The 24222-nt window shown below is 48.0% G+C and overlaps 2 protein-coding genes across 5 annotated transcripts in view; both read left to right on the top strand.

Moving 5' to 3' along the window:
• GDPD5 (glycerophosphodiester phosphodiesterase domain containing 5) overlaps positions 1–6884 on the top strand; it is a 155612-nt gene extending 148728 nt beyond the window's left edge. For all 4 annotated transcript variants that reach the window (XM_038178295.2, XM_038178317.2, XM_072032923.1 and 1 more), the window contains 2 exons: positions 2762–2874; positions 4186–6884. In XM_038178295.2, the coding sequence (XP_038034223.2) occupies positions 2762–2874; positions 4186–4301 (229 nt within the window). In that variant the 3' untranslated portion in view covers positions 4302–6884. The remainder of the gene's footprint in view (positions 1–2761; positions 2875–4185) is intronic.
• Positions 6885–9799: 2915 nt separating this feature from the next.
• Positions 9800–20488, top strand: KLHL35 (kelch like family member 35). Its single transcript, XM_005024092.6, has 7 exons — positions 9800–10374; positions 11850–12740; positions 14122–14306; positions 14873–14991; positions 15453–15641; positions 16181–16369; positions 17175–20488. Exons 1-7 carry the CDS (start codon positions 10133–10135, stop codon positions 17361–17363), a joined length of 2004 nt encoding a protein of 667 aa, XP_005024149.3. The 5' UTR covers positions 9800–10132; the 3' UTR covers positions 17364–20488.
• The last annotated feature ends 3734 nt before the right edge of the window (positions 20489–24222 follow it).

The following is a 24222-nucleotide window of genomic DNA, read 5'->3' as shown; positions in this document are numbered from 1 at the left end:
CATGGGGGTAGGGAGAGGAGAGAGGCATGGAGGAGTGGGGCAGGCTTTAGAGAAGAGCTGTAGCAGGATGGGGATGTGCAGTTGTGGCTGGCTTGGCTCTTCGCTCCTTTCCATCTTATCACCTTGGTGCCAATCATCTCTATTTTCCTCCCAGTCTGCCCTTTCCCATCTCCTTCCCCTGCCATTTCTCCTCCAACCCAACGGCCCCGGTGGTGGCCCTAACACTCTGTGTGCTGTCTCTGTGTTGTTGTCCCAGTATTTTTTAGTCTGTTCCCACCCCGTGTCCGTCTGGTCTGCTTTGTTGCCAACCTCCCAGAACAAGACCTCCCTGCAGTCTGGCTGGCACAACGAGCCCCTCTCTGGGCTGCCCTTTTTGCACACTGCTGTCCTAACTGTGGCCGATCACAACAGAGTCCAAGGGGGTAGGAGAGGTGTTATTTTCTATTAAACAAGCTTTCTGGCATCCCAACTCTACTGAGCACAGCAGCAAGTGTTTCATATGGTGTAGTTGGAGTTGCATCACGGTTAAATGCCGATGGCTTCTCTGCTAAGAGGGTGTTTAAAAAATGGGGGTGGCTACTGAAAGCTTGGCTTACTGTTGTAGCTGCCAGCGGTCCCATGCAGAAGCTAAAAGAGTAATTGCATGATCCTCACAAATTTGGGCTGGTTTTGGTGTTGCTCCTTGGGTGGGTCCCATTTGAAAACACATCCCTGCTGTGAGCTGCTCCTCTTACCCAGCACTGAAATTCCCACCTGGATGCCCAAGAAATCCTGGCTGGATCTGCTGTCACCCTCTACTAGCCCAGTAAAAGGCCCTCAGATTTTGGGAGTGAGGACTTGGGATTCCTGGGGTCCCTCTGTTCCAGCTCAGGTTGCAAAGACATTGCCCAGAGAAGTGGTGCAAGAGCTGTTGGAGAGCCTGAGTTGGGATATCCTTGTTGGGGCTAAGAGATGAAAGATTTGTTGACAGAGCCTTGAGGTTATATGGATGGAAAACTCAATTTGAAACCTTCTTAGCTTATTCAAGCAGAGGAGTGCACTCCTGTGAGAGTCACAGGCCCCTTGTGCATGTTTAGCTGGCCTGGGTCTGACCACAGCCACCACGTGAGATGGGGAGCAGAGGGCAGTAGTCTTTCCTCTTGGCAAGAGGTTTCAGAAAAGGACCCTGCAGCCCTTTGAGGCTGGGCTGTCCAGGCCCCAAAATGGCCCATGCCCTCCATGGGATGTTTAGGATCTGGGGGCAAGAGATGGTTGTGCCTCTTGGCCATGCAATGCATCAGGATTTTCATCATTAGGCTGTTGTGGGCATGGAGAAGACGTGCAGCGATGTTTTGGTTTGATTGTGGAATGTCTTATCCTGTGAGATCCTGTGCACGTCTTGATTTTAGGATCTGCCTATGTGGGACATTGAGGGCAGAAATGATCGTCTTCTAAGTTAGAGCAGCTCAGCTTAGATGAAAAATATTTTATTTTTTTTAATGCTTTAATGTCTTCTCCACTGCGTGCTTCTATGTTGCTTCTGTCCATGGGCCCGTGCGTGGTGCAGTGTTGCCATCCCAGCAGCCACCTTCATCTGTACCTCAGTTATAGCTTGAGAGTCACCTGCTGAGATTTGGGAAAAAGAGGGAAAACAGAGGGAATCAGCACCAGCTAGGTTTGGAAGAGCTGCAGAACCTCATCTGTGGGTGTTGCTTTGTCGGGCTGAGATTTGGGGGATGCTGAGTGGGTAAGCCACTAGATGGTGCCAGAAGATCAGAAACCCCATAAACCACTGTAAATCTCTGCTCTTTTTCCATCAAATAGCTTTGTTACCTCCCTGGTTCTGGCAAGGAGAATGGGAATAACTGAAAGCCTTCCTCTCTGGGCAGGAGATAGGGAGAACTGGTGGGTTTGGGGCCACGAAAGCCCACCAAGCCCTGCTTTTCCCCTATTTGCTGTAGCCTGCCTTCCTCTCTTAATGCCAGCAGCTCTGCAGCTGAGGTTCTGTGATCCAGGGAAGCTCCCAGGATGAAAAAGAGGTTTAAAAGGAAAATCCTATGACTTGGAGTTGCTGCTATCATTTATTACTAGCATCAGTCAGTTTATTTATATGCATTCGGTAATTAGAATAAAAGCCTGGCTGACTTTAATGGGGAGCCAGGTTCCCATCAGCCTCATTGTATTCATGTGGTGAAGTTTTGCTTTAAAAAAGTCTGCATTTTGGGTAGAAGCATGTAGCAAAGACCTGGCATTTGGGGAGGCAAGTGGGAGAAATTATGATCAAGGGCATCGTATGTGACAGCTACCCGTGTTGAGACTGCTTTGAGTTCCCTTCAGAGCATCTCATGGTGATGTCTCAGGCTTGAGACCTTTATTTGACTTTGAGCTCTCTTCTCCTACAAGCATGAGGGTACCATGTAGTGAGGAAAAGGTTCTGGTTTCTTTACTTGGCTTGGTCTCTGTTCCCTATTTCCAACCCTAAGAATCAAAATAGTTCACCTCTACAGGGCAGTTAGCTAGCTGATGTGGTCCTCGGTGAAATTAATGCAATTAGGATGCTCAAGGTGGTTAGAGATGACTAGTTTTTATGTCTGTACCCTCCCTGAGATAACACACTCATTTCCAAACATCCTCCTATCATGCGGGGTTGTGTAGACGCCAGGGCAGGAAGGCGTGAGGGTCTTTGGGACTTGGTCTCCCCTGTGTTGGTGGCCACTTGCTTGGAGAGGACGCTCCTGGGGTTGAGGACTCCAGCCCCTGATAACCCCTTCTTCTCTTGCAGGTGGCGTTTAGGAAGCATCAGGACCTACAACCCGGAGCAGATCATGCTCAGTGCTGCTGTCCGCCGGTCCAGCCGGGATGTCAAGATCATGAAGGAGAAGCTGATCTTCTCGGGTATGAATGGAGCCGGTCGCACGAAGCTATTTGCTCCATCCTACAGCTGCTCCCTGTTGGAGGAGAGATGGTTTTGATACGGGTGTCATCTCCCACAGCTGGGACAGGGCAGCTGGACTGACCCAGCTGCACTGAACCACTTGTGGGATGTGGTCCTGGCTCACCCATCCCAAAATGTTCCAGGCCTGAGCACCGATTTGCTCATAAATCCTGCTTTTAACTTCCCAAGCTGTGCTATGCAGCTGTCTTATGCTGTCTCACATCTCCTCTCTTAATTACCGACAGTGTCAAAACTGTAAATTAAAGCAGTGCTGTGAGTTGCTGCAGATAATGGTGACGAGTTTGAGGTAGACCTGGATCCCTGTCATCCTCCCAGCCTTTCTGTGTTAGCGTATGCTGGCTTCCTCTCAATGATCCAGCCTCCAAGAAAGATCTCAAAAATGTGTGCAAAGAAAGAAATGTTTAGCTTTAAAAGATTAAAGTTGGCACGTGAAGCTGGAGAGCTCACATTAGGAGGGATGTGAATATAAATCGCCCCTGGAGCTCTGTTGTTGGTGTTCATTCCTCATATCAGGGGCTAGAGACCTCCAGCAGGGATCAGGGTTTATTGTCCTGGATGCACACACATACACAGCCAAAAAGACAACTCTTGCTTCAAAGAACTTATTGTGGGCACAGCAAGCCTGATTCTGCCCTCCAGAAACAGTCAAAATGGGGAATAAATCCAGGGAAACCAGAGTGAGAAAGCAGTGGGCCATAGCAAAATTAACTATTTCCACTATTTTCTAGACATAAAATGTCTTCGACACAAACCACCCTGTGAGGTAGGGGATGTGTGTTAAGGATTTGTGCCTCTGAAACAAATGGTTTTGCTTAGGGTTGGAGTTTAACTATTAGAACATTGATGGGTGCACGGTTTTCCCAGTGAAACCAGTGACTACTGGAGTCTCCCCAGTTCTAGAAGAGTGGCTGGGGTAGGGATTACGTTTGAGTATCTTGCATCCTCATCTCCAAAGGCAAGTAATTCAGTCTGTGGCATAGCATCACTTACATGGGGTGTTCCAGTTTTGCTTCTGATATTGACAGGACACTCAGGGTCTGAAATTTAGAGGTGAGCCAAAATTTGGAGGCAGATCGTATTCACAACTGGTTTAAAATGGTGGCAATGTCACTAAAGCCAGGGATTAAATCCCTGTAGGATCAGACAGACCTCATGTGCTGGCTGCTTGATGCCTGTTCCCTCAACCACGAGCTTTCTCCTGGGTCTTTGCACTCCTGTGACGATGCCTTCTCCTTATTTACCCTCCCCAGAGATCAACAGTGGCGTGGAGACCACGGACGAGCTGTCCCTCTGCTCCGAGAATGGCTACGCCAACGAGATGGTCACCCCCACGGATCACCGGGACACCAAGCTGCGGATGAACTGAGGGGCTTCCAGCCCAAGCCCATGGGTGGCCAACCCCACGTTCGCTCCGGCAACGAGAGCCGTGCTCTCCTGCTGGCCATGGGACGGGACTTTGAAGGAACTGCTGGCTGGGCAGCTCGCCCCTTCCCGTTCCACCATCAGTGGCTGCTCCACCTCCCTGGTTGCGAGGTTGGGGGGGCTTTTGTTTTTTGTAAATATGTAAAAAAAAAACAAAAAAAAATCCGAATTTTGTCTTTTTTTGTGTAATTTTTCCAGGGCATGAGTGGAAATACCACGTTCATTAAATCCTCTACCCTTATGGCTGAAGTTATTTGAATTTTGATGTGACAGCCTGAATCCCGGGGGGGCGCTGGGACAGCTCTCCCCACCCTGCTCCATTCTTTCCCTCGGTGCAGCGACGGTGTAGCTGAATTGTTTAAACCGTATGTTGTGAAGTTCTTGTGAAATGTCACTTTTGTTCTGTTTTTCTTTTTTTTTTGTTTGTTCCCCTTCCTCTCCCCCTTCCTGGGCAATGAAGTTTTAGCTCTAATTTAACTGTTTGGAGGAGAGAAGCTTTCCTAGGAGAGGAGACTGCTCTTCCCTGCTGAAGCTCAGAGCCGGGGAAGGAGCTGCACTGGCTCAGTCACTTGGGCACCTTCTCTCCATCCTGTCCCCCTTCCCCAAACCCTGGATGTTCACGAAGAATGGCCTTGAGATGTTCTGCTGTAGTCTGAAGGCAAACCCTGCGTGGCAGCTGAAGCTTGGCCTCTGCTGGCAGCAATGCTTGGATTTTATCCTTGATCTTTCTATCTTCATGAGTTGGGCTCTGTTGGCAGCCCAGATGGCTTGCAAAAAGCAATGCCACGGGCACCATCACCCCTCACATCTGGCTAAAGTGCCTGCCACTCCAAGTGGTGTCTGCAGTTGCTCCTTGCTTCGCCGTGCAGGAAGAAGGGGTGGTGATGGTGCAGTGTCAGCCCCTCCGTGCCAAGCAGATGCCCGTGCATGAAGGAGTTGTAAATAGTCTGGAAGGCGAAGCAGCCCAGGAGAGTAATTTATTCCTGCAAGGAGATTTTTCCTCTCCTTGCTTCAAAAGCAGGATCTCTATAGCTGCATGTTGGTGTCCTCCAACGGAGTGATGTTTTGTTTTTTTTTTTTCAGCAGATGCTGACAAGCTCACAACAGAGAGAGCTCTCAGCAGCGTGTTTCCAATACAAAAGGCTTTAAACCAAAATCCTAGATGAGAGATTTAAACAAATAAAAGCTCAGAAACCAAGTAGATGGCAGTTACGTTTCATCCCCTCCCTGAAACAGCCCGCAGCCAGCCCAAGGGCAGGCTCAACTCGCTAGAGGAGCCTGGTTTTGGGTCACTGCTGTTCACACAGAGCTGGTTCCCAAGGCAGCTGAAGCCATCCCGAAGGCTGCTGGTGATGTGAATGGGGCTTGGCTCCGTCCCCGCAGCCTTCTGCTGCTGGGTCGCTCCCTGCCTCGCTGGATCTCGGTCGACACAACGTGCAAAGTGGGAAATCCCATTGAGCACGAGCTTCCTTTGAAGCCCTGAAAATGCCAGGACCATGAAAGTCGTTTCCCGTGGAGGGGACGGGAGCCAAAGCTCGGTCTTTGGTCTCTGGCTGAGCCGGGCTGCAAAGCCCTTCAGTGGCTGGGAGAAGTCCCCTTGCAGAAAAAGAAGGGAGGTTTGGGGATGCTGATGTACATCACGTTCAACACCTAAAGCCAACAGAAAAGCCGGAAACAAGCCTCAATAAACAGCTTCAAGCAGTTTGTTCTTGTTTTGGCAGTACTGAGCTACTTTTTTTTTTTTTTAGTTTACGGAAGTAGTGTTCTGAAGCACCAAAGTTTTGGGTTCAGTGCGTAAGAATTGGGGATGAAAGTGGAAATCTTAGTTGTAGAAAACAAAAGAAGCTGTGTCAAAGTAATGTAATGTAAGAAAATACTCCTATAATGCAAGTAAAATCTGAATTGTGCTGCTTAGGAGATGCCTACTAAAGGATCACAAACTGAATTTAATTTATTTGTATTTACACCGTTTTTTATGAGTGTAGGTGGAACAAGCCCATGGTCCATGCGCCCTCTTACCTTCCCCAAATGCTGTTCTCCTATATGGTACTCTCTCGAGTCTGTGAAACATAGTATTTTTTTTTCCTCCAGAATTGCAAATTTTGGTGGATTTGAAGGCTTTTGAGAACAACGTTGCTTCTCCCTTTAACGCGGTTGTTGTATTGAAACATTCCCGGTGGATTGTCATTGCCAAGTGAGAGATGTTAAATCTCGGCACCTGTCGATAATCACCTGCATGTTCTGTTTTTATCCTTGGAGATGACTTTATTGAAAGGTGAAGTGCTTAAAAAGCTTGGAAGTGTTAAAAAGCAATCCAGCAAAGAGTTGTTGTTTCCACAATTCATTTTTTTTAATGATGAGACCCGAACTTTACGCGTGATGCACTGACTGTTACCGTTATCGTCCTGAAGATTTGCTACTTTTTTTTTTTTTTTTTAAAGGATGATACTTTTTTGATGAAAATAGAGCTAGACCAAAATGAACTCTGCGATCCTCTGTGAAATAAACTGTCAGTATTCCCCTGCCAGTCTGTGGTGCTGTCGTGTGTTCTGCAAAATGGTGGTGCCTTGCTCTTCTTGCGTTGATCTCCGTGGTTCGACATTTTTATGCATTGTTGGGGTGAACCTTGTGGTCTGAGCTGGGGGAGGGTTGGAGACCCACCCTTCTTGAGATCAGCTCTCTCCTGTCCAGATTTTATGAGACAGCAGCTGATAAGCAGGCAAGTGGAGAAGTGACTCTGCAGGCCTGAATCTTGAATGATAACTGGAATAATTGCTTGGTGCTTGTGGCTGCGTGGGGACAATGATGCGCCCATATAAGAGCTCTGGCCGCAGTTTTCAGCCAAACGAACGGGAAGCAATTTATTTCTAACAAACTTTATGCAAGTCATCGCCCCAGGGTGCTGTGGAGGCCAAAAACCAAGAGCACGTTCAAAGAGGAGTAAATGGCTCGTACATCCATTAGCACTTATTAAACACAGCAGTCCGGATGCAAGATCCAGCTTGAGAAGACCCTGAGCAGTCGTTTTCTAAATGCGTATGTTAAGGGAAAGGCTTGCTTTGTGCTTGCTCTCCTTCTTATTCCTAACCCCCGGATCTGCTCCCAGCTGCAAACGGCGGAGGGTGCTTTGGGTTAGGAGGGGATCTCGTCTGGGCCAGCCTGGGATTGTTCTTTGTTAAGCAGCTGTTTTCTCCAGGCCATGAATAGCTGCATTTAAGGGATAGATGAAAGGGATTAAAGTAAATACAGCACTATCTCATTGGTTGGTGATGGGTAGGCAGTACTGTGTCGAGGATTTGACTGGCTCGGGGAATACCATTTGAGTGTTAAAAATGAACTAGCCCCAGGGGACAGGGCGTATCCAGGGTATATATATCAGATGGACAACTGATATCCACATTATCGAATAATCCAAAATGGGGGGCTGTCGCTGCTGTACCCTGCGGAGAGATACTGAAACCTTGGAGGAAGAAAAATGAGAGTTGTGGACTCTGTTATTCAAACAAAAGAGCTGAGGATTGGTCGCTGGCTCTAAGCCCGAATGGCTTGGGACAGCCAACATTGTGCTATTTAACTCTTTCTTCCTAAAACTGCCCTCGTTTGTAAGAGCTTAGGGGTACAGCTGGGATAGTTCTCAGAGCATCTGGGAACCATTCCAGCACTTCACATTTGCTGGTAGAGCTGCAGCCCTGGGGTCTGGGAGGCGATACCCTTGTGACCATGCCCTAGGTCTATGTGGGTATCTGCCATCAGAAGGACCTTTTCTATCTCTGTTAAAACCTTCATGTGATGCAGTGGCTCAGAGTTTGTGAAGTTCAAACTGGGTACAAAAAGCCCATCTGTGATGTGAGCAGCTGCAGTGGCACAGGGTCCTCTTTCTTCTTTCTTCTTTCTTCTTCTTTCTTCTTCTTTCTTCTTCTTCCCCTTTTCTTTTCTTCCCTTTTTCTTCTTTTTTTTTTCTTCCCCTTTTCTACTTTCTTCTTCTTTCTTCTTCTTTCTTCTTCTTTCTTCTTCTTTCTCTCTTTCCCTTTCCCTTTCCCTTTCCCTTTCCCTTTCCCTTTCCCTTTCCCTTTCCCTTTCCCTTTCCCTTTCCCTTTCCCTTTCCCTTTCCCTTTCCCTTTCCCTTTCCCTTCTTTTTTTTCTTCTCTTAAGTTACTTTTTTCTTCTCTCTCTCTTCCTCCTGAGCCCTCTTTCCTCTTCACTTACTGCTCTACCCTCTCAATTGCATGGCTCCCTCCTGCTTTCTCTCTTCTCCTGGATGCTGGTGACTGCCCTTCACCTCTGCTAACTGGCTGTGAGCAGGAAGGGAGGGTCCCAACTCTCTCCATGGCAAGCTGGAGCACACAGACAGCTGTCCTGGGTAGGATGCATTTCATCCCTGGGGCGTGCAATGGGAAGGTACAGACCGTGGTGTGACCAGGTCCTAACTGACTGTCTCCATCGAGACATCTCACTTGATTTATCCAAAATTGTCTTCTACTTTTCCACTTGCCTTTCCCACTCTTTTCTACTTGTTTTCTTCTTAGCTTAGCTGCATCCCTCCTCCTTCCTATTTCTTTCTTCTCCCGACACAGTCGCTCTGCTGCTCCTGCAGGAAGCTTTCACTCCGCATTCACACGGAGTGTTTCGCGAAATTCCTGATCCTACAAACACTTATTTTATTTTTAATGCTCACATCTTTATGCCTAATGGCTTCTGTGGGCCACATGCCATGGGTCGAGTGTTTTTAATGTGAAGAAGTGGCTTTACAGTGGAGCAGGACTCAGCTCACAGTCCCTGCACTTTCAGGCTACAGGGTCCTAGCCCCATGGTTTATGGCTGCACAACATTGGCAGCTTTATAACCGCACTGAAGGGTATCCAAACCCCAAGAGATCTGTTTTTGGTGCCCCACAGGGCAGGGTCAGAGCCTGTGCATCCTGATGACCCAGATCCCAACCATCTTTAGCTTCATCTATGCCTGGATGTGGCCCAGCAGAGCCAACCTGATCATGGTGGAAGGTCCCAAGAGCAAAAATTCCCCAACCTTCCCATCCCACAGCACAGGTTGGGAAACCGCAATCCTTTCCAGGTTGCTGCTAATTCATATGCAAATGCTGGGAGCGAGCAGGATGCCAGCTTGCATCCCAGCAAAGGGAGAGGAGCAGAAAGGATCCATCCAGCACACGTGGTGGTGGTGCTCCAGGGAAAGGTGATTTTACTGGGATAACAACGTGCAGGGGTGGAGGTTATTAATATTTCCTTTTTGTTTACTATGAAATAATGCAAGTTGTTCAAAGTGATGCTGGGCATGGGAGGGAAGGCAGCCTGCAGGCTGCTGGTTACTTCATGGTGCAAATATTGGCCTCCCCAGGGCTGGTTTGCTCCCTGCTGCGAGTATTTACAAATTCAGCCAACAACTAGGATTAAGGTGGAGGGGGAGCGTACTGAAAGCCACTTGGGACAAGCCTCCCCTTCTGTCCTCATCGTCCTTACGGACCTAATTATCCCACATTAACGAGGAGCACTGCCGCTCCTAACTCCCCCAATCCGTTCCTGCTACGGGTGCCTTTTTTTTTTGCTTGCAGAGCCGTATTTTATTTATCAGCTTTATTGTGGTTTCCAGCAGGCTGGAGTCTCCCCCAAATGAATCGTTCCACCTGGACCCCAATTTGCTCTCCAGATGGCTGGGCCCTCCGAAGCAGCCCTGGTGTGATATATTTTCCCTGAGCCTCCATGGGCTTTCCCTGGGTTTTGGCTCCTCCCTGGCTGCCTGTTATTGACAGCTGCATGGCTAATGCCCTGTAGCTCTCCGGCGTGTCATTCGGGAGAAACAAAAGCAGATTTATCCCCCTCCTCTTTAGCAGCGAGGATAAAAGCAGGGCTTTTGTGCTTCCCCCAGCATTGCTGGAGAAGGGCTGAGCACGCTTTGCGGAGGGGACCCGTCTCCGTGCCGAGCCCCAGCGTGGATGGGAGCTCTCCGAGAGGGAAGCTGAGGCTTCACGAGGTCCCACCTGGAGGACACAACCTGTGGGCCAGGTAACGTTGGGCTTCCTGGGGAGCTTGCCCCAGAATACCCAGTGCTTGCTGCTGGGCTGTGCTCGGATGGAGAGCGATGCGGAGAGGAGTGCGCGTGGGCAGCGGGGGAACCCAGTCCCTTCTTGGAGCTGGATTTGTATCTTGGGTAGACAGGAGGGCTGTGAGCTGGGGAAAGGAATTTGGATTAATCCGGGGTGGGGACACATCTCTTTGTAAGCTGTGAGCGATCCCAAGGGCTTGGAAACTTGGAATTAGGGAGGGAGGCAGGGAGATAAATATATTTATCCTTCTTGGCTGGAGTGTCAGCAGAACACGGAGCTTGCTGTGCCGTCCAGAAAGCTGCCTTTGTTGTAACTTCTCTAAATCACTTCGAACTAACTAACAGCATTTCCCCTCTGTGCGTAGCCCTGAGCACCCATCGGTGCCATTTGGGATGTTTGGAGCCTTCACTGTCTCCCCCAGGGTTTCTTAGATATTTACGTAGGGCTCGTCACGCTGCTTCACTGCTCTTTGGGGCTCTGCAACACCCCATGGTGGGAGTAGAGATGTTTTTGTGTGTGTTTTCGCAAGCATGGAGGATATGTTGACATTTTACCAAGGTAGTGGGGCAGGAATCCTCAGGATGAGGATGGGTTGTCCTACACGTGGCCACTCAGTGCAGGTGAGGTGCAGATGTCCTGCTGAGGACTGGGTGGATGCCACAGAGCAGCTGATGTCTGCCAGTTTGTGACCCCGTCTGGGGACCTATGCTCCTGCCAGAGGCACGTGGTGAGATGTTCCAGAGTCTGGTTCAAGGAGCCAGACACTTACAAGCAGAGCCTGAGCCCCCCAAATGTGCTTTTTTTCTGTTACAGAGCCTCAGAAAACCAATCTAAAACCTGCATGGCTGTGATAGTAGCCATGATAAAGAGTGCTGAGCTGGCTGCCCTCGCTGGCACCCAGCTCAAGAGGTGAATCATAGAATCACAAAATATCCTAAGTTGGAGGAGACCCACAAAGACCATCGAGTCCAACTCCTGGCTCCACACAGGACCACCCAAAAACCAGACCCTATATCTGAGAGCATTGGCTCCTTGAGCTCCGGCAGCTCAGTGCTGTGACCATGTCCCTGGGCAGCCTGACCACCTTTTGGGTTCCTAACACCCAGCCTGAGCCTCCCTTTTCCCAGCTGTTAGTAACTACTAAAATAATAATTTTAAAAAATCTCCTAAAACCAGAAAGTTTGTTCTACTGGGATGGTGGTGGATTGGAAATAGCCTAGCGCCCACTGCTGTGTTGTGCTTTGGAGGAAATGGTTACTGAGGATGAGCTATGGGTGTGGGTAAAGGCGTGTAGTCTATCTAGATTTTTGGATGGAATCTGCACTTCCCCATGATGCTGAGAAAGCTGCAGAAACCACAATGGTGTTGGATGTCATGGGAAGATATTTTAATGAACACGCTATTCTCTTGCTTCCTTCACTGCTTCCCAATCAGGATGCATCGAATGATGAAGGAAGAGTCCAGTTACAGGACGAGCAGCCTGGAGAATGCAACGCGTGACCCGAGCAAAGAAAAGCTGCACATGAAGCTCTGCAGCGGATCCTGCCACGCTGAACAAATCCTCCAGACGCTAAACTCCTACCGGCAGAGTGGCATCTTCACAGACGTGGTGCTATTAATCGATGGGCAAGAATTCCCCTGTCACCGTGCTACGTTGTCAGCCAACAGCACGTATTTTCGGGCTATGTTTGGTGGCAATCTCAAGGAAGGCCACCAGAATATCATTAACATCCAGAAGATTTCTGCCTCTACCATGTCTCTCCTTCTTGACTACATGTATGGGGGGAACATCGTCATTCAGGAAGACAACGTTGAAGGCATCTTGGAACTGTCTGACTTGCTGCAGATCTCCAAGCTCAGAGATGCTTGTATCACCTTCCTTGAAGGCCAGCTCCACCCATGCAATTGTTTGGGCATCATGAAGTTTGCCGACTCATTCTCCATCGCTTCCCTGACCGAAAAGAGCAAGAGGTTCATGCTGGAGTGTTTTGTGGAGGTGTCGTGTCATGAAGAGTTCCTAGAGATGGGTGTGAAGGAGCTGGTTGAGTACTTGTCTGATGAGCAGCTGGTGGTCCCCAAGGAGGAAGTGGTCTTTGAAGCAGTCATGCGCTGGGTACGGCATGATGTCCCCGCCAGGAAGGGAGCCTTGAAGGACCTCCTAGAGCATGTGCGACTGCCACTGCTTGACCCCACCTATTTCCTGGAGAAAGTGGAGATGGACGGACTCATCCAGGATTCAAAGGAGTGCATTCCTCTACTGCACGAAGCCCGCAAGTACTACATCCTTGGGAATGAGGTCAGCTCCTTGAGATCAAGGCCCAGAAGGTAAAACCCAGAGTTGTGTTTCCTAGACCTGAGTGGCCTAAGTTCATGGATCCTAAAGCTGGTGGGGTGGGATTCTCTTATTTTTTGATTTATTTTCTATTATTTTTATTTTTTCCCTCCAATTACTTCTAGCCTCTTGGGCATCAGCATGGCTCCTAGCTCAAAGGCATTGCTGCTGGGTCAGGAGTTAATGTCCATTGGAAAAAAACCAAAACCAAAACCAAAACAAACAAACAAACAAAAAAAATAAAAATACTGTCCAGGTGGCCACCTACGTACCCTCAGATTCTGTCTTTCGTGCCTTTGATTTTTTGATCATCAAGAAGATAAGGAACTCCTGACCTAGGCAGCTGACAGTGTTAAGTGGAGGATGAAAAGGAAAAACAGTTCCTGGAGATGGGTGTGTGTGGAAATCTGGCACCTTTCTGTCACTTTGGCATTTGGATTTGCTAGATTTGGCCAGATATTTTGGAGGCCTCTGCTGTTTTTTCGTGGTCACAGAGGTCCCTCTGCTTGTGTTTGGTAAGAGCACCGATGGAGACCTCTGCTCTGGGGTGGGTAGCCATATCAAACCAGGTGGTTTGCAAGGCTCCCCATTCTTGTCTAGAAGTTCTTGAGCCTGGAATTTAGTTCTTGAGCCTGGAATTTAGGGTTTCTGTCAGGTGGAAGAGCTGGTTTGAACCCTTTCAAACTGGTGTGAGACTTGAAGCTGGCTCTTTGTGCTGAATGACGCAACAGGTTGTTGTCTAAAGAACTGCTCAATAGCAGAGTCTGTGCTGACCTCCTCAAGGACGCAGACCATTAAAATTCACTGGGAATAAACCCCACCCCCAACATCTACATTTTAATTCACCTCCTTCTACAGCTTTGGCCTTAAGTGAGTTGTCTCAGGCTGTGCAAACCATGGCAGGGCTGGGGATTGGACCAAGTCCTTCAAATCTCCTTCCACCCTCCTCCCTCCTCTCCTTCCCCTCCTGCAGAGCTGTCCCTCTCTTGCCACCTACCAGCTGGCAGGATTTTCCTTCCCCTGCTGTCGTCTCTCACGTCTGCTCACTGCTATTGGGGCTGGAGAGAGTGAGATTTCCTGGAAACACTTCTCTCTCCAGGCAGAGAGCGTGTGGCGGGCCGGCTGCCAGGAACAGCTTTGCACGTCTGTGGCCGTGCGTTGAGGATTAAGCTTGGAAGTAATGAAAGGAGAGGGTGAGGGGCAGGGGGCAATGCCACGATTTGGACTCTTTGGACCCAAGCTGAGAGATGTCTTTAATTTGCCTGTAAGAGGGAAGGTGCAGGGAGGAGAACGATTTGCCTAGAAAAATCAGTGGCTGATGAAGGAAATAGCCTAAATGGGTTAGGGGACTTACCCTTGTCTTTCATGTTCTAGGTTCATGGAGCTGGCAGAAGTCATCGTCATCATTGGGGGCTGCGACAAGAAAGGTCTTCTGAAGCTGCCCTTCACAGACCTCTATCACCCGAAGAGCAGGCAGTGGACAGCCCTCTCCAGCGTGCCCGGTTACACCAAATCAGAGTTTGCTGCCTGCACGCTGAAGAACGACGTGTACATATCAGGTGAGATGCCCTGGGATGGATCCTTCTTTCCTGCTTACAATAAGCAGTGGGGGCAGCCACTCTCCGTGTCTGTTTCATGGGACTTGTTCACGTTTTGACTCCAAAGTCATTTCTTCTGAGTGACGTTTACTCTTAGGTGGTTTGCATTTTGGTGTCCCAAGGAGCCGATTTCAGCTCTGGGAGAGGATGGCATTATTAAAAAGCCTTTTTTTTTTTTTTTTTTTCGTGCCTACTGGGGCATCTGCCCAAAGTGTCCAGCTGTGGAATGAGCTGCTTTTGGTGTGTACTGTCAGGATTACCTATAGCATCAGGGTCTCCTGCCTGTCCTTCATTTAAAATAAAATGCCTATCAGAAGAGTTCTGTAGAAGGGATGGAGTAGTGTAATAAGTGCCTTAAAGTGCATAGGGTATCTTCCTTGGAATGCTGAGTTTACATGGGTATATCCCAACAGCCATATTTTGGCCTTGATTGTTCCATTGCATGGAGGAGCTATATAGCACAGTGGTTTAACAAGATGATGGGATTGTCTTTGGGATTGCACCAGCTCTCCACCCCTGTTTTTCAGGGGGACACATCAGCAGCAATGATGTTTGGGTGCTGAGCTCCCAGCTGAACGTCTGGATCAAGGTTGCTTGTCTGCAGAAAGGCCGATGGAGGCACAAAATGGCAACGCTTCAGGGCAAGGTAGGCCTGAATTTGGGAACAACCCCTATGGAGCACAGTCCCCCACTTGTCCCAGTGTCAAGTATAATGAGAAACTGTCAGTATTTGGTTGTCTTCTGGCTCATTTGGAGCTGATTTTGATGAGAGAAACCTAGGACATAACTAAAGTGTCATTAGTCTTTGGCTGTGTTGCCACCTGAGGTAGCCAGCAATGAGGCCACAGCAATAAGATCTACCACAGGATGGTGGAAGACTTCTGAAGATGGTTGTGTTGAGTTTTTGGGTGAAAACCATGCAGGGTTGGGTATTTCAAACTGGTCAATCAGTGTGATGACGCTGGATTCAAGGAGAAGGTTTTGCCAGGGCCGGATCTCTGCCCTTCTGGCCTAGCGTTAGCCTTGCCTCGTGCACACCATGACAGCACAGCCCATTAGGTGACTCCAGGAGTTTCTAATCAGCTTGCTTTGCTCCTTTTGTGGCAGATCTACGCTGTGGGAGGCTTTGATGGTTTTTACCGCCTCTCCAGCGTGGAGTGCTATGACACCTTCTCCAACAGCTGGTCAACCTTGGCCCCGCTGCCTCAGGCCGTGAGCTCGGCGGCTGTGGTCTCCTGCCTGAACAAGCTCTACGTGCTGGGCGGTGCTGTGGACGACACTGCTAACACCGACAAGGTATCGCTGGTGAGGATGATTGTGAAGTAGAAGCAGGGCTGCGAGGTACAAAATAAGCCTTTGGAAAGCTCAGGCATGGGAGGTTTCAGCTCAGCTTCGGTCTGGTTTCAGGCATGGTGCTTTGAGAGAGAGGATTGAAAGAAAAGCCTGCAAGGAGCATCAAGGATGGCCAGAGACCTAAAAAACATGGTTCATGGGGGAATGTTGGCAACTGAGCTGTGCTGAGAGTTTTAATGGCACTCAGCTCAATCCCTGAATGTTTAATAATGTTTGGGTCAGGAGCAGCCACCCTGGGGGCTTGTAATTTGTCTCGGAGAATTGAACACATAGGCCCACAGAGACGCTGCCTGAGGTCCCAGACAGTTGAAAAAGGAATACTAGAAACCCTCATCCCTTTGATCATTGCACAGGTCTTTGGGTGTTGAAGCTCACTTCTGTGTTTCTGGGTCTATTTTCTTTTATTTCTAGTGGATATCAGATTCAACCAAGCAGGGAGATGGGGTAAATTCATGTTCCCACAGCTGCGTTTTTCCTCCCAGGTCCAGTGCTATGATCCAGAGGAGAACAAATGGACACTTTTGTCTCCCACTCCTTTTTACCAGAGGTGCATCAGTGCTGTCTGCTTGGACAACATCATTTATGTCGTAGGTGGACTCCTCAGTAAAATCTTCAGTTATGATCCAAGGGAAGACAGCTGGCAAGAAGTGGCCACACTCCCTGGGCCTCTGGTAAGAAAAAGATTTAGGAAAGAAGCCCTGAGCCTTCCTTCTCTCTAGAACAAAAATACCCATCTGTGCTTTGTTGAGACTGAAGGTAAAGAAAATACAATGGGGGGTTGGCACTGAGCATGAGAACATACCCACTGACCTCTGTATTTCAAGTCAAATTATGTACTTACCATCAATGACTGCTTGGAAGATGTGTTTCCGAGATACATCCCAAGTTTTTTTTTGCTGAGGCTGGGTCCATACTAGCTGTTAAAGCTCTGTGGGAGGATTTATGGGATGAAAAGGTGGGTGTTGAGGATCTTTTCTCCACACTGCATGCTACAGGGTGAAAGGTTATGCTGGCTCTAACCTGGTGTGTGGACTGAACATGCACCAGTTACAGGTGTGCATCTTGGTTTAACTTCATCACACCTGATTTAGTGTTTTTGTGCTCCAAGGCCACACTGCAATGTGAGCCGTGACACAGCGAGTGGGGAGGAATGATGAGGGACAGCTCACCCCAATATGAGTTAAAATGCCACTGTCGGTGTGTCTGTACAAGTGGCTCTTGCACAGACATGGTGGGTGACTCTCTGGGCTTTCATCGTCCTTGTGAGTCTGGGGAGCTGCCAGGAACAGCAAAGCTCCCATCACCAGCTCAAGGTATTTCAAATGCCTGAAACCCTAAGACTGCAGGAGCCAGACCCCACTTATCCTACAGACTTATCGTCCTTTCTTCAGATCAGGTAGCAGCTGAGCCCATTGAAATGGTGCACAAAGCTGGAGGGCTGTTTCTCAACTCTTAGTCTTTCCTTCTGCTTTCCAGGAGAGCTGTGGCCTGACAGTGTGTGGAGGGAAGATTTACATCTTGGGCGGTCGAGATGAGAATGGGGAAGGCACAGACAAAGCATTCACTTTCGACCCTGCAACAGGCAGCGTGGAGCAGCAGCCACCCCTGCAGCGCTGCACCAGTTATCACGGCTGTGTGACCATCCTGCAGCGCATGAATAGATGACCGTGGGGCTCTGGCAGCATCCTTCTCCCACCCAGAGCCTCCCCTTGAGACAGTGGCCACCAGTGTGTGGACAGACAGCCCAGCTCTCTGCGGGGAAGGGCAATACAAGCTGCTGAAGATGTGCTCCAGCCAGGCCCTGAGCGCTGTTTTTTTTTTTTTCCAGGCCTGGTGATGCCAGTGATTTTGTCGCTGATCTAGGTGAGAGGATGAAAGGGTGATGGGCTGTGTGAAAGCTGCATTGCAGACCTTGCACAGGAGGATTCAAGTATCGTTACAGCCCCTGGAGCTACTGGATTTGTCTCTTTTTAGGTTTCCTTGGATGTAGATTATGGTTTTCTGTAATGTTGCCAACAGAGGCTCTCTGTCCTGCAAGGACATGTATTGTTGCTGCTCTCTGATGCCCGAGGCTGTTGCAGTCACACTTACAGTTATAGGATCTAATTCTTTAGCTAAAGCTATCAGATATTTGTGTATTTAGCTCTCTAGAGCCAAGTGTCAAACCATGGTGCTGGCCTAAATGGCCGCTGACATCCACGAACAGCCCTACTACAGCGGAGAGCTGAGACCTCATAGCTGATACCCCAAGAAAATCTCTCTGCTAAATCCCTAAAAGCTTGGTTAAATAGGGTGAGCTCTGACTCCAACCTGCACGTGGTGTATGAGGGTCCATCCCCTGAAAGCACAGAGTGCTGTATTTCTTCATACATGTTGCATAGTTGGACTGTCCAGTGAATTGTGTAGCCAAGAGTTTCTTCTTCAGAGAGCAGAAGTAGGCTAACGTGTAGGGATGAGGCAAGAAGTTCTGAAGCATGGTAGCCACAGAATTGTATCTGTCTCCTTTTGGCTCTGAAATACGCTGGTAAGTAGGAAAATAAACTCAATATTTAACAGGTTGGACACAGGGCCCCTGGGAACCCAAATGTGCAGCCTGCTTGGGGGGCAAGCGTTCAACAGCACAGACTGTGCAGCACCAGGCCAGTAGGCCTCAGGTCTAAAAATGATCTTGAGCACGTTCAATTTGTTAGAATAGCCGTAACTTTTGGTGTCTTTAGTCCATAACTGGACCTGGTAATTTCTGATGGGTCCACGTAGGTGTCCACGTTGTTCCAATAGGGATGTAGGTGCTGCCAAATGTAGAGTGGGATCTCTTAAAAACTCCCGTGACTTGTATGTTGAAGGGTGCACCCTCTACAGCAGGCTGCTGGCTGGCTGCTGTTCTCTCTGCACCTTGTTTTCCTTACCCCACTGATGACTTCTTCCTGAAGCAGAGGAGACTGCCATGGCTGTTGGCCCAGATCCTCCTCTTTTCAGGGCCTTCTAATGATCTTAAACCTCCTGTAATTGCTTTGTTCCCCTTTAAGTCTGGATTTCTTTTTTTTTTCTGGTGCTCTTTAGTACTTCTGTCTTCTCTGAGTTCTGAGAAGGTTCACCTCTTCTTCATGATGATATCAGGATCACCTGTAAAACATGGCAAAAAAAAGTTCCTGCTGAAGAACCCAAATTGGCTAGAACCTGAGCATGCTCATTTCCTCTTTTCATTAGGAAATGTATGTTTTTCCATTGTCCAAATGAAGAGCAGGGTGTTTCATTGCACAAAATGTACCTTACCCTCCTCATAGTCACCTCTGAAAAGTCTCAGGGCTATGGTAGCTGTTTTGTTCATCGAGGTACACTATTTATCTGTTCTCAGCCTCAAATTCTCCTCAAGGCCTGTGCACATAGGTTAGATGTTTTATATATAGGATGTGTCCTTCAAGCAACATAAAGGTGATTCAATGCTGTTATAGATTATTCCTCTGAGAAGAGAAAAGGAAAAGCACGCTGGTAAAAGGCAATTTTATTTGTAATCAAATCCCAGATGGGCCTTTAATAGGAATGGTTATTTCACTGGGAACTAGCACCTTTCATTGATTTAGTTAAATTAGCACAAAGAAAGCACAAGCATATCAACCCATGGGGAGACCTTTATCTTCCTATAGCCTGATTTCCTCAGGAGCATCTCCCCACAGCAATTCTGCCTCTCTTACTGCTCCCTGTGCCTTAAGCTATTCACTGCTTTGGTATAGGGGCCCTTCAAAGTGTATGGATTGGGACTCTCTGTCTCCACCTCACTCATCTGGCCAAGGACATTCGTAGTTCTTCACAGACGCCGCCTCTTGAGTTGCACTTTGGAAACCACTGCTTGTGTTTCAAGAAAAGGATTGCACCCCAATCTTGCAAGGGCACTATTGAACAAAGGCTGAGGATGCTGAGCAGTGCAAGGAATCAGCCTTATTGAAGGGTCGATCCCAGTGACAAATATATACCTTGCCCAATGTATTTATTTTATAGGGTTGTAAACACAACCTAAATAGGTTGTTTGGCTGCTGGCAGATCTTTGTGCTCATTCTTGGAAGGAGCACAGTAATGTATTTGGACATAGCAATAGCCTTGATAGGAAAGTGAGTTTTCCAGTTACAGTTTTTGGGTAAACATCCCTACTTTTACACCTGGCTGAAACACCCCTGAGGGAGCCTTGCTGAGGCGTGTTGATGCTTGTGTTTTGTAACCCTGTTTTGGGGGACCTAATATTGGGTCTTAAACTTATGGACCTGGATTTTCCTTATCTTAAGATTGGGCTTTTTCTTTAACCATCTGGCAAGAGAGCCGCACTGAAGAAGATTTGGCATGCTGGATGGTGTGGTTTGGGTTTCTTTTTTGGGGTGGGGTTGGGAGTGGAGGGGCAATGTTCAGAAATTTGTGGTTTCATTCCAATGGCAAATAAAGATGAGTGAGGAAAACTCCAACATTGCTGCACCATGGAACTGTTGCTCTCCTTACAATTTCTCTTTCCACTATTTTTCCTGATTTTCCTAATTCCTCCAGGAGTCTCTTCCTATACTTCACACTTTTAGTCCCATAGAAATAAGCAACTCCAAAGAGTAGATGTTCTGGCCACCTTTCCCATGTGCTTTTGACGTGTGTGATACGTTGCAATAGGTGTAACATGGCGGTGGAAGTTGTGGCATAGGTACTAAAACATTCACCTTGTTCTTGATCCTGATATTCATTGTACCACTGAAACGTGTTTGTATTTTGTAAGGGCTGTGGGCATGCAGGGGAGGGGAGGGGGAGGAATTTAACTTGTTATTCTTAGAAATAAATGTTTTCCTTGACGCCAAAATACTTTTGCTGCAGGAATTTCATTTGTGTATATTTTATCATGGTTTTCCAAAAACACATTGTTGATGGAGCATCAGAGGAGCTTTGGGAGCACTATCCTTGAGGTGTCCCAGCTTCTGCCTGGGAAACCTGGATTCTCACCATGCAGGGAGGAATTTCAAGGTATTGCAATATATTGGTCTGCAGGGGATAATATCTAAGTACTAGGTCAAGTATTAGTCTAAGGTCCTAGCCAAGGCAGTGTAGAGAAGATGCCAGGATCATTCAAAATCAGCTGAAGGATGGGGAAGCTCTGATATTTTGGCATGACAGAAAGTGTATTCTCAGAGAATTTGGAAAATGGGCTGTCTTGCCCAATTTTTGTTCTTCCTTGCTGTGGCAGAAGAGTGTGAAATATGGAGCTGGCTGCCACTACAATCTGCTCCAGCTTCTGAAAAGACTTCTTCCAACCCACGTGTAAATCACTGCCTTGCTTGTGTTTACAATAAGACACAGACTGACTGTTGGAGCTTTCTAAAGGAAAGAAGTAGAAGATGATCATCTGCAGAGCATATGCAGTATTGTAAGCTTTCTGTAATTAAGCTTTTAGATAATGAAGAAAGACTTTTTGCACTCCAAACCAGCAACTCTCAATCATTCTAAGTAGTACTTGGAAGCTCATCCCATCCTTTTGATTTTCCTGCTGCTTGTCTCAGCAGTTGTGTTATTTTGGGTATGTTTGCATTTTGGAGGGGATCCAGAGGGAAGAAAAAGCTTTTGTGAACAAATCACATGGAGGATGTAGACAGCAAGATCTGCGGGGCTTGATAACATTTGTCTGTGACACACATGGACAGAAGAATAACAAATAACCTGGAAGACAGAGGCTGAACTGCTTGGTAGCCTTGGTTACATAGCCCAGAAATACTTTCTTCATGAAGGCAAATGAGACGTGATGCAACTGGGCAAGACAGAAATACCACCCAAATCTAGAGAAGGATCCTGGGGAGCAGCCTTCAGAGAGGGATTTGGTGACCAGGGTGGACAAGCAGCTGAAATAATTTCCAGTGTGATACCGCGAGCAGAGATGTGGTACTGCAATGTGAGCAGAAGGATAACATCTTTTGTGAGCAGGAGGATGACATGGAGGGCTGTGCTGGCTGACTGTGATGGGGAAAGGACCATGGGAGAAGAACCAGAGTTTGCACTTGGTGGAGCCCATGACAATCCCAAGGAGCAGAAGAGCCATCCAAATTATTCAGGAGTGGGATGAGGGTCACAGAGGGCTTAGTGTGGGATATTTAGCAGAAAGGAGGAACAGATATAAGTAACTATACTGATACTTATACAGATATAAGTAACTATAGCACTTGTCTCAAAGAAGGTTTGAGCTTGCTGTCCCATGGAGTGAAGTCCTCCTCTCTCCCCCCTTTCACCTTTCTCTAGTCCAAACTTTCCTTCCCCAGTCTTGGCTTGTCTTGCACAGGCTGGGCTTTCAGAGGTGTACCCCTCACCCCATGACATCCCCCTGGCCTGGGTTGTTTTGCTCACTCCCATTCCTCCTTGTCTCCTTCAGGCTCTATTCATGTGCTCTCCTTAATGAATCTAGTTTATTTGCACATATGCTAATTGTTGTTGTGAATGCACAGGGCTGAAAAAACACCTCCCCAGCACGAAGGTGGCAGGACATCACCACGGTCCAGCCCCTGGAGCTGCTGAAGCTGCATTTTTTGCGTTTTGCTGCCCAGCTGGCAGGAGGTGATAGCACTGTGGGCAGGAGAGCAGCGCTCAGGGGTGCAAGCCCCATCTGAAAGGATGAGCTAGTGCTGATTAACTCAGATTAAGGGCCACAATAGGCAGCTGGGAATGGTGGGCAGAGATAATAGCAGTTTCAGGGGCCGTGTCTCTAGCTTTAAATATTCCTACAAGGCAGAAGGGGAGGAGGGGAACTGTATCCCATTTATCGCAAGATTATTGATGTAACCAGATTTGTTTCCTATTAAATGTGAATAATGGTAGTAGGATCAGCAGAATCATTCAGACCCAGCGCCTGGCTTTGAGTCCCAAATCATGTGGAATAAGATATTTATCAGATTGCAGCGGCAAGAATTGAATCCTACTTTTAGGACTCACCACAGCTGTTCATGGGTGCCATCGCTGGGTTTTGCACGTAGGCACAGCAGGGCTTGTCCAGCTGTGGACTTGATGTGTTAGTTCCTACCTGCTTCTGCATCACACGTGTGGTGTAAAGTCTTACCTGGGAGCTTGTGTCTGAATGCAGACAGAGGATTTCCTCACCCTTGCATTCAGTACTGAGCAGCAGCAGACATTTTATGGGCTCTAAGTTGGTTTTTACCCTGTGGTTCTCTAGAAAATAGACTGAGAACCATTGCAAAGCAGAGGAAAGAAAGATATTCTTAGGCATGAAAACACCAGACAAAAATTGATGACATAAAAGTTTTAAACATTTCAGACTGAACTGAATATTTATTTGTGAGAAAGACAGTGTTGCACTGAGCACCTAAATCTTCTCTACGTTTTGTGGTCTCGGAGTATTTTCTCCCTGGCATTGTGTGTGTGTATTGGATTAATGAGAAGAATGAAAAATACTGATTTAGCAATTAAGGAAATTTAGGAATTGATTAAAATCTTAAGACTATACCTGAATAAATGAAGCAGAAAAGAGGGCAACTTCCCCTGGAAGGAGGGTGAGGGACTTGGTGCTTTGTCACAAAGCAATCAGTTAATTCACAAAGCACAAATATTGCTGGAAGAAGGGCACCCAAAAAATGCATCCACAAGAGCTGGAGCACAAATGAGAGCAGATGACATGAAGGAAACCTTCATCAGCCAGATTCCAGGGTTGGAGCAAGCATTGTCCCACCGCTCATTTACAGAGAGAGAGATGGGAATGTGCATCTTAGTGATCTTGGCATGAGCATCATGCCCCAAAACACCACAGAAGGGATGAATAGAGTTGGGGCTGTCCCCAGGGACACCCATTGTCAGGAATTACTGCACATAAATCTCTGAGGGAGGTGGTACTGGTCCCCTGGAGCTTGCCCAGGGTACCCCAGTGCTCTGCATGGGAAGGTTACCTGGGCCCCCATCCAGCCCGGGCTTGGCAAAGCGCTGGCCGTTGACAATCTGTGCTGGGTCTCCGGTGTTAGTTCCCATTAATCTCTGCAGAAAAGGGATTCAGAGCGTGCCTGGGCTGGGGCCAGCTGCCTTTGTGATCACTGCTTTGGGGCCGCAGCCTGTTTTCAACGAACCCCCGAGACTCCGAAAGGGAGACTGAGAGCCTCTGTGCAGCGAGCCCCATTGGCAGCAGGACCCATGGGTTGCTGCTGGCCCCTGTTCTGCCCATGCAAGCTCCTTGGGTGGCTCTGCTGGGTGCAAAGGCTGATGAGGAAGGGAAAGGATGTGAGGTGAAATGAAGGTGACTATTAAAGTACAATAAAAGTATGTAAGAGCCAAGCTGGGGTTGCTTCGGGAATTAAGTAGGTCCATCAGGCTCACCACACGTAGCTCCTGGTGTTGAAATACCAGAGTGCTCTGCAGCTTTTAGTACTCTTGTGAGGTGGGGAAATGTGATGGCTGAGTAGTGGAGGTAGAGGAGACGTGAAGCACTGCACAGTCACCAGGTGCCCCAAAATCCTAGAATCATCAAGGTTGGAAGTGACCTTCAAGATCACCTAGTCCAACCATCACCCTACCA

Source organism: Anas platyrhynchos, chromosome 1, assembly GCF_047663525.1.
Source record: "Anas platyrhynchos isolate ZD024472 breed Pekin duck chromosome 1, IASCAAS_PekinDuck_T2T, whole genome shotgun sequence".
NCBI lineage: Eukaryota > Metazoa > Chordata > Aves > Anseriformes > Anatidae > Anas > Anas platyrhynchos.
Note: the sequence above shows the minus strand (reverse complement) of the source record. Positions and strands in the feature narration are given on the sequence as shown.

Excerpts from the sequence above, each read along its gene's own strand:
- KLHL35 (XM_005024092.6), top strand. The coding sequence starts at position 10,133 with ATGCCCTGTAGCTCTCCGGCGTGTCATTCGGGAGAAACAAAAGCAGAT. Across the intron at positions 10,375-11,849 it reads GGACACAACCTGTGGGCCAG|GATGCATCGAATGATGAAGG; the intron begins GTAACGTTGGGC and ends CTTCCCAATCAG. Across the intron at positions 14,307-14,872 it reads GAACGACGTGTACATATCAG|GGGGACACATCAGCAGCAAT; the intron begins GTGAGATGCCCT and ends CCTGTTTTTCAG.